The sequence below is a fragment of the Barbus barbus genome, assembly GCF_936440315.1.
Source record: "Barbus barbus genome assembly, chromosome: 4".
Lineage (NCBI taxonomy): Eukaryota > Metazoa > Chordata > Actinopteri > Cypriniformes > Cyprinidae > Barbus > Barbus barbus.
Window position 1 is genome coordinate 29144893 of NC_136732.1, and position 10255 is coordinate 29155147.

Genomic DNA, 10255 nt, shown 5'->3' on the forward strand with positions numbered 1-10255 from the left:
ACAAACAACAAACAACTGACTCTTATGAACAGGCTCTTTGTAGTTAATCAGTCAGTAAACAACTCTTTAAACAACTACAGCTGGCCAATTTGAATCAAACTCACTCATTCAGTAAATCATTAAAAGCTGTTGCTGAGTTCTCAACTGACTCTCCTACTGAACCATGACTCTTTTTTCGGTTATGTCAGATTCAAAATGAATGGGAACCATTACTGTAAATAGGCTTCAGGTTAAGAGACATCAGACTGTATACTGGTTGTTGATATGACACGATAATTAAATATAGGCTACATATTCAAAGAGGTTATCATAGTAAATTAATAATAGTGTTCTGAAATATTCCAATATTTTAGAGAAAAAATATATTATTGATTGTTGTTTATAATATGAGGTCCAGTTGTAAGAAGTTCAACACAACATATTTTACATTTTATAGGCAAAAAAATCTCATTATTGAGCGATTCTGTAATTTGTCAACTACAACCTGAATTCCGGAAATGTTGGGACGATTTCAATTTGAATAAAATGAAAACTAAAAGACTTTCAAATCACATGAGCCAATATTTTATTCACAATACAACATAGAGAACATAAATATTTAAACAGAGAAATTTCACATTTGTATCCACTAAATGAGCTCATTTCAAATTTGATGCCTGCTCAAAAAAGTTGGCACGGGGGCAACAAAGGGTTGAAAAAGCAAGACATTTTTAAAAGATTCAGCTGGGAGAACATCTAGCAACTAATTAAGTTAATTGACATCAGGTCTGTAACATGATTAGCTATAAAAGGGATGTCTTAGAGAAGCAGAGTCTCTCAGAATTAAAGATGGGCAGAGGCTCTCCAATCTGTGAAAGAGTGCGTAAAAAGATTGTGGAATACTTTAAAAACAACGTTCCTCAAAGTCAAATTGCAAAGGCTTTGCAAATCTCATCATCTACAGTACATTACATCATCAAAAGATTCAGAGAAACTGGAGAAATCTCTGTGCGTAAGGGACAAGGCTGAAGACCTTTGTTGGATGCCTGTGGTCTTCGGGACCTCAGACGACACTGCATCACTCATCGGCATGATTCTGTCATTGACATTACTAAATGGGCCCTGGAATACTTACAGAAACCAGTAAACACAATCCACCGTGCCATCTGCAGATGCCAACTAAAGCTCTATCGTGCAAAAAGGAAGCCATATGTGAACATGGTCCAGAAGTGCCATCGTGTCCTGTGGGCCAAGGCTCATTTAAAATTAACTGTTTCAAAGTGGAAAAGTGTTCTATGATCAAAAGAGTCCAAATTTGACATTCTTTTTTTTTTTTTTTATTATTCTTTTTTTATTCAGTTTTAATATGACATTTGCTTTTCCAGAACAAAGGTCCAAAAGGAAAGCGATAGTACGGTATACTAGTTACAAATAAATTCCTCTAATGTTCAAAATAAAGGGTTTCCAAACAGATCACAGTGATAACATCAGCAGGGTGTGAAGAAGAAAAAAAATAAATGAATAGATAAATAAAAAATAAAAGTAAATAAAAAAGTATGTATATAATAAAATAAATTATTTATATATATATATATATATATATATATATATACACATACATATACATATATACATATACATATACATACACACATACATATACACATAGAAAAGTAAATTAAATACAAAAATACTTCGATCACCACATAATATTTAGGTAAATCAATTTAAGAGTTACAGAGGTATAATGCAGCATAAAAAACAATGTAAATAAGTTATCTCATTCCTAAGTAATCTAACACAGGCTTCCATATTTTCCAAAATATATCAAGCTTATCATTACCGATAAATCGTAATTTCTCAATATGAATAATGTCTGCTAGCTCACTCAGCAACACATCAAATGTTGGGACAATGTCAAGTTTCCAACTCTGAAGAATCAATCTCTTTGCAAGTACCATAAATAAAGAAATACCCTGTCTTTCATATGAACTAAAAGAAGGTACCGAAATCACCCCAAAAATGGCAATCATTGGATCTGGAACAATATATTTTTTATACACTTTTGAAAGCAGGTCAAAAATATCTGTCCAGTACTTATGAAGGTTACAACATGTCCAAAATGAATGCAGAAGTGTACCCTCCGCAACCTTGCATTTATTGCATATCGGTGACACTTTTGTGCAATTTAGTTTTACACACATATACTAGGGCTGGGTATTGTGACCAATTCTGCGATTCGATTCGATTCTTATTTTTATGGTTTCGATTCGATTTCGATTTCGATTTGATTCGATATCGATTAGCTATCAATATTTAATTTAAAATGTTAGTTTTGCAGACATGGGATCCATATTTTGATATAAATGCTGGTAACTGAAACTTAAGTTTATTACTGAAATACACATCTACATTAATAATAGGGTGCACACAGTTGTTTTTTTTAGTGGAGAAATTCGAAAGATAAGTGAAGTGACATTCAGCCAAGTATGGTGACCCATACTCGGAATTCGTGCTCTGCATTTAACCCATCCAACGTGCACACACACAGCAGTGAACACACACACACACACACATAGCAGTGAACACACACACCGTGGCCAAGCCTCGCTCTGGGTGAACCGCCTTCTTGATCATGGTGTCTCCCCTGCCAGGTAAGTATATCTATAGATGGTGACACCTTCAGGACGAGAGGTGAATATTCATATCCTCTTACGTGAAGCACGCGCATTAAGAATCGATTCGGGAATTTCCCGAATCGATATCGTTGCGTTAAACTGAAGATCGGTTAAAATCGGAGAATCAATATTTTTTACCCAGCCCTAATATATACTCTATGTAGAGATTTGAATTGAATTAAGTTGTGTCTCGTATCAAATTTGACATTCTTGTTGGAAATCACAGACGCCGTGTCCTCCGGACTAAAGAGGAGGGAGACCTTCCAGCATGTCATCAGCGTTCAGTTCAAAAGCCAGCATCTCTGATGGTATGGGAGTACATAAGTGCATACGGTATGAGCAGCTTGCATGTTTTGGAAGGCACTCTGAATGCTGAAAGGTTTTAGAGCAACATATGCTCCCCTCCAGATGACGTCTATTTCAGGGAAGGCCCTGTGTATTTCAGCAGGACAATGCAAAACCACATACTGCAGCTATTACAACAGCATGGCTTCATAGGAGAAGAGTCCAGGTGCTGAATTGGCCTGCCTCTAGTCCAGATCTTTCACCTACAGAGAACATTTGGCGCATCATAAAATGAAAAATACATCAAAGACGACCATGAACTATTCAGCAGCTGGAGACCTATATCAGGCAAGAATGGAACCAAATTCCAACACCAAAACTCCAGAAACTCATAACATCGATGCCCAGACGTCTTCAAACTGTTTTGAAAAGAAGAGGAGATGCTACACCATCCCCCCAACATGCCCGTCCCAACTATTTTGAGACCTGTAGCAGGCATCAAATTTGAAATGAGCTAATTTTGTGCATAAAATTTTAGAATTTCTCAGTTTAAACATCTGTTATTTTATCTATGTTATATTGTGAATAAAATATTGGCTCATGTGATTCTTTTAGTTTTTATTTTATTCAAATTAAAAAAAAAAAAAAAAGCGTCCCTACATTTCCAGAATTCGGGTTGTAAACAAAATCATTTAACTCCTAATTTATATGATGTTTTAATACAAAAAGAGGTATTTAGTAGAATGTGCAAACTTATACAATGAATGTGAAGTGTGGACACTTGTATTGTATGGAAAAGAGCAGCATGGACAGTCTGCTAGATAACTCTGTTGTGTTCCATGAAAGAATGTGTGTGAGTATGATGACAAATTTTTCTTTTTCTTTTTTTTTTTTTTGTTGAAATATCCCCTTTAAGTAAAGTTTTTGTTTTAAGTGTTTACTTTATAAATGCTGTAGAGGACAGGATAATAGCCATGGTAACACAAAGGAACTGTCCTCCTGACAAACCAAGAAGAGCAACACTGACAGAAGAACAAAAGGAAGAGACGAATAGGATGGAAACAATGGTATGATAACTGCTCTGGCTTTAAAGAATAGAGAGACTAGAGACAATTTTTGGGGAGCAATCAGAGGTAGCGGAGCCAGGACATGACATAATCTTACAGAAAGAGAGAATGAGAAGACTGGAACTGTAAAATAAATTTTTAAAGATAAATGGAATGAGGGAGATAGGGACTTGTGGGAACCACAGACCAAAAAAAAAAAAAAAGACAGTTGTACCAAATATGACAAATAAACTACATAAACAGTAAACATGAGCAAGCATAATTGAAGCACAGAATAATTTCCATACCAAAGAAAGAAAGAAAGACCAAGTCTTGTGAACTGACTGTCACTTTACGAGACAGAATACAAAACGTGTGACAAGACTAAGAAAAATGTTTGTTGGAAAAATTAGCATTTTACTGAATTAAACGGATACATTTCTCAAGCAATAGATACCACAAGAGATATAAATTTTTCATTATAGAACTGATAAAAAATTAAGATATATTTAAATCACACACAGCAACCTTCCATCATAATTCTCGCTGCATATTTGACACCTACTTTAACCTTTTAATCAATCTTCCAGTTTGGTTTATTCAGATAAATTACTAAATTTTAACCCCCTTCAATTATTTATTTATGAAATATTTGAAATTCTTATGATAAAAAAATCACGGGTTAATAAATCTAAACTAGTCAGACCAAATATTGTGCAAGTTCTGGACTATCCAATAAAACTCTGCATACCTTCAAGGGCTTAGTCTTCTGTCTGTTTGACAAGTGAGCTTAAATCATTCCTGCAGGTTGCAGCCTCGCTCTTGCTACCTGGCGAGGACGCAAATGTATTCATGTCGCACGCCACCCTATCGATTACAGGGCTGCAGAGGAATTAAAGGGCACACCACACAAATCATCATTAAACAAAAGATAAATATTCACACATTCCCAGCCCCAGACCTTCACTGAATCTCCGGAAACGCTCTTTATCTCAGCTAATTTGAATTCGGGGATGCGGTAACATGCCCGGTCAAATTAAAGCATCAGAGATACACGACACACAAAAAGAGCACACACACACACACAAAACATGCACCTCAAGTGCACTTAAAATGTGATTAATACCTTAGATTTGGTGGAGAATAAACAGAAAAACATTAGTCAGGCGTGAAGCTTGAGCACCTGTCCTTTTTTCTATTACATTTTTCTCTCATCCCCATGTCACTGTCTTTTTTCTCCCTCATTCGCCTCTCATCTGCGGAGTGGTTGCATATACTCCCTCCGTAATGGACGTTTAATATTTACACGTTTGGTGTAATCACTTAAATGCCTGTTTTACCACGGCCTTGTTTGGGTAGTTGGAGGGCATCTGACAGCCTATTCATCACAAAGTGAGCGTGCGGAACCTCTCGCCCCCCTTTACAATCAATCAACCGACAACTCCAACCCCCTACACACACACACACACACACACCTCAGCCTGACTGTGCGTAATCACTTCTGTTTGCATAACCCCCCACACACACTTACACACAAACCCAAGAACGATACCTATTAGTCCATCATCTGAAAGGCCCTACCTGTGAATAGCTCCATAGGCTCCAGGGATTAATCTTTAGCCCTTCAGACGCACGGCAGCTCTATGCATTTAGAGAGCCTCCATTGGCTCGGGTAATGGGATGTGGACTTTACACTGAAATACATCTAATCATAAGGTTAGCTTTTGATTTCCTTTGAAAGAATTCAGCCGATGCTAAATTGCCTCGGCTGGTGGAGAGAATGTGAATCAAAAGTTTTATTGGAAAGCTTTAGTTGCACTACTTCTAAAAAGTCGCTTTGAGCTTTTCTTGGTTTACTGTAAAGACAGGAAAAATAAATCAATGGCTTATGGGGACTACTATGAAGCAGCATTTATAAGCAGATTGATTCGTTATAATTCATTTTAACGCATTTCAATGGCTACATTAAATCTTTAAATGTAATTTTAGCAAAGCATAAAAATGACAGTTCACCCAAAAATTTAAATTCTGTCATAATTTATTTACCCTCATGTTATTCCAAACCTGTATGACTTTCTTTCTTCTACAGAACATGAATGAGGGCGAGTAAATTATTGAGAGAATTTTCCTTGAGAGAACTATCCTTTTAAAAGAAAAGCATAGCATAGCTCACTTAGCATCTGTTTTAAAATATATGCATAATTAATTTCATCAAACTAAAACAAAAAAAACATCTCCTGGAATGTAAAATGTTTCATAATTAGCTAAGCATTAATGGGGTGAAGAGGTGTATGTTTGCTGCCCCCTGTTGGAAAATGAATGAGGGCCCTGAACTTTCGGTCAAATGTGAGTGCATCCTGAGTGTATTTCTGCACATTCCTTCCATGTCTCTAGGTGTGTGTGTGTGTGTGTGTGAGAGAGAGAGAGTTTAAAAATGTGCTGGAATGAAGGGGAAATGCCTGTACATGCAGTGGGACTCGCAACACTCTCAGTTTTGTCAGCTTTAAGGGAGCGGCTGTGTGCTTTCACTCTCTTGCTTCATCGGACCATGACATGTTCAATCACATACTGTCACTCTTAGGGGAGAGACGCTCTAACATGCTTTGATAATATGCACTGTAGTGCAAATATTACACAAGTGCACTGTAATCTCTCATTGCCCTTGCACCCTGTTTTTAAGCTTTTCACAAAGGTTTTGGGCGTTGGTGGATTTGGTACTTTACATCATTAATTTTAAGTTCAATATTTGCACCGAAACCAACAAGGCATTTCATTATATCATGTTTTTGTTAGCACTGAGTCCATAATCTACCTACTAAAATATGAATTGTTGCAGAATTAGTCAGTAATTTTTTTGTTTTCGTTACAAGATGCCTCTTGTCATGATGTAGTTTTCTGGGCATTTTTATTGGCTCTGTGCCCATGAATTCTGAAAATGATGCTTTGATAAGATTTATGCAAGCAGTTAGTCAGTCTAACTGCATCAACGCCCATCAAACTCTCCCACAAATGTTTCTGCCGTTTTTTTTGTTTTGTTTTTTTCCTGTCAGCATTGGAGGGGAAAGAAGGGGACACGCCTGTGTTTGTCAAGCAGGTGTTTGTGTGTCTACTAGTGTTTCTGTCATTCACCCACCACTTTGTTCATCTACACTGAAACAGAGGAGCAGCAAACCCTCAATTCTCTCAGCAGCAGCAACCTCTCTTACTAACAGGTAACTGTCAGGTGCTTCTTAACAAGTTCCATGCATGCGGTGTAAAAACAAAAGGTAAAAAAGTGTTTATCTTAAATACAGAAATGAGCGTTAACCCTTAATTCATCTGCGCTGTAACGATGGTGAAAAGTCTCGCTGCTTGTGTCTGCTGGTGAATGTCATGATTCTCAGCTCACTGCTTCACTGTTTGTCTCTGCTAACAGTTTAGTTCTCTGAGCCATATTGAGCCCGCAAGTGGCTTTCCATATTCTGCCGTGCTGTCAGGTCTGTTATTAGAGATCTTTTAGCGCCGGTGCTAAAACTGTAGAAAACACTCATCTGTCTACCTGCTGTCACATTTACTGGCTAGTTTCTGACAAGAAGACAGATTAGGCTTTGCCTTGATTTGTGTGTAAATGTTGAGCTGCATGTCAATCAAATGTATTTGATTAGTCTGCAGATTAAAAGAATAATTATGTAGCAGAATATCCAAGTTGCATTTTTAAATACAATTTAAGTGAACAGTGACGACATCTGGTCTTCATCCACTTTCATTGTTTGAGGAAAAAAAGCATATACATACAGTATATACATATTTTTTACATGCACGGTTCCTTTAGTACTTTGCTGAAAGCTATTTTCTTTTCAAAATAATTTTCCAGCCTTTTCTTTTCAGAAAATATTTTTCCTCTTTCGTGACCCCCACAGAAGCAGTGCCAACATGCAGAACGCAGAAGCCGTGTCAGCAACTATAAACACTAATAGGAACTGTACAGTGGAGATCACCAATGTTAGCAGTGCTTACTGCCTTATCAATCCAAAGTAAGGAGAAAATCAGGCCTTAAAATGTGAAAATATTTTACATTTACAATTATTTAAATTAAGTCACTGGCTAAATCTGTTTAGTGAGTGATAAAACTCTTTAAAAATGCAGTTAAAAATGAAGTGTAGTGACTTTAAGAATTATATTTTGGTCAATTGTACACTGTAAAACATCTACTTAACATGAATAACTTAAAAAATAAAGTTGAAATTGGTTAAATTATTTTGATGAGTTAATGTAATGAAAAAAAAACAAGTTACTATAACTTACTGATCACATAATTTTTGGGCAAATTCCTTTTATTTACTCAATGTTATTTATTGTAATTGTACATATCTTTAAAATATTATTGACCAATGTCAACTATAATCTTCTCTCAGAGTGTACATGTCCAGTGGGTTCAGTTGCCATCCACCCCAACCCACCATCCGCACTGCCAAGACCGAGGTTTGCTCATTCACTAAGGATGACAACACTGCCACCGGGGCTGTGGGCATCTTGACCTATGACCTCTTCCACATGCAGAACAGTATGTGCACTGAGCGTATGGCCGTCCTGTTTTCTATCCCCTTCGACTACCACCTCTTCAAGAACGTGATGGGCATTGGGTTGTTTGAGAGCAGCCGTGGATGTGACAAGGCCCTGTACAAGCACATGTATGAGGGGAAGGACTTCAGTCAGTTCACCCGTGCAGATGCAGGGGGAACTGGAATCATCCACAGGGGAAAGAAAATAGACTTAAGGGCCACCATGTCTACTGTGGGCAAGGCTATTATTAAGCTGGAGGTCTATGACAAGATGGGCTAAATAATAAACATATTTGTCTGACAGTAAAAGTACACATATGATTAAAATACTTTTTTCATATACTTTTAATGATCATAAACATTACATTATGCGCATATTAAATGTCATAATGCACATGCTATTGTGCTTTCAAATGTTGATGCAACTTTTTGATGTCTGTATTAATACCTGCATTCATGCTGCCCAGTTTTCTGATAGTAAATCTCAAAATGTCTAATGTCTAAATAAAAAGACTGTTTTGAATATTAATTCAGTTTGTTTCTGTGTCTGCACTACATATATATATATATTTATACAACAGTTCGCTCTTGTTCTCAAATCTGATTGGTTGAGAACCGTGAGATATTGTACTGGTATCGCTACAGGAACACCCTTTCACAATTCTGTATCACTCCGCTTGTTCTAGCCGGATCTGTGTTTTTTTTTTTTTTATTATTATTCACTGAGCTAATCGTAGAGTACGTTAGGTAATCTAAGAATAAACAAACATGGCAAACGACACATTTTTTATGATTATTTAATTTGATATTAGCTACGAAAGCTCAACAGACGATGAAGATGTAGGGGAATCTTCACTAACAGGCCAAACAGCAAGAAGTGCAGCCATTACATCTGCAGATTTGGACAATTTAGAAAACAAACGACATGAAAATAACACAGTGCGGCAAACAGTGTGGGCTGTGAACTGTTTTAAATCATGGTTATCCAAAACACAGCTCAATATCGACCTCAAACACATCGAGAAATCACAAATCACGCGATTTCTATGGCTCCATTAGGACCAGTAAAGGTGAACTGTATGGTATCAGCAGTTACTTGAATCTTCGATCGGCGCTGAATCGCCACGTCAGTGAGCCTCCTCTTAGGTTCGTGCATGGAATTTAATGCAAGACCCTGAGTTTACGTCCGCCAACAACGTTTTTAAAGGAGTTGTCAAACAGATCCGGCAATCCGGTACAGACAGAACGTCTCAGGTTACGTATGTAACCATGGTTCCCTGAAGGGAACGAGACGCTGCGTCGAAAACGCATATGGGAACGCCTTCAGCGTGACCAGGCTCTGAATATGATGTGTAATCAGTCAAACAAGGGCGAGGCGTCACGGGCGGGGTGACGTCACGACCAGGAAGCATATAAGCACGTGCAGCGGAGCCGGCTTCAGCTTCAAGTCATGAAGCAAGCGCTGGCAGGGATGCCGGAAGTGTGGCAACGCGACGCAGCGTCTCGTTCCCTTCAGGGAACCATGGTTACATACGTAACCTGAGACGTTCCCTTCCAGGAACTTCGAGCTGCGTCGAAAACGCATATGGGAACGAGATACCAACGCCGCCAGACTGACAAGTCCCTGCCTGGTGTCAGGACGAAAGGACAGAGGAGCCGGGAGTGGCTCGGATGTCGAGGTCAAGAACCTAACGAAAGTCAGGGGCGTGGACCACCCAGCTGCGTT

The 10255-nt window shown here is 37.9% G+C and overlaps 1 protein-coding gene across 4 annotated transcripts; it reads left to right on the top strand.

Annotated features, from left to right (window-relative positions):
- Positions 1–6685: 6685 nt before the first annotated feature.
- Positions 6686–9051, top strand: LOC306864396 (DELTA-actitoxin-Afr1c-like). 4 transcript variants are annotated; one of them, XM_079408404.1, is made up of 3 exons: positions 6686–7200; positions 7856–8001; positions 8383–9051. In XM_079408404.1, exons 2-3 carry the CDS (start codon positions 7901–7903, stop codon positions 8807–8809), a joined length of 528 nt encoding a protein of 175 aa, XP_079264530.1. In that variant the 5' UTR covers positions 6686–7200; positions 7856–7900; the 3' UTR covers positions 8810–9051. The 4 variants fall into 4 exon arrangements, with proteins under 4 accessions (XP_079264530.1, XP_079264531.1, XP_079264528.1 ...); XM_079408405.1 differs by having other exon boundaries at positions 6929–7200; positions 7842–8001; XM_079408402.1 differs by having other exon boundaries at positions 6966–7200; positions 7888–8001.
- Positions 9052–10255: the final 1204 nt, after the last annotated feature.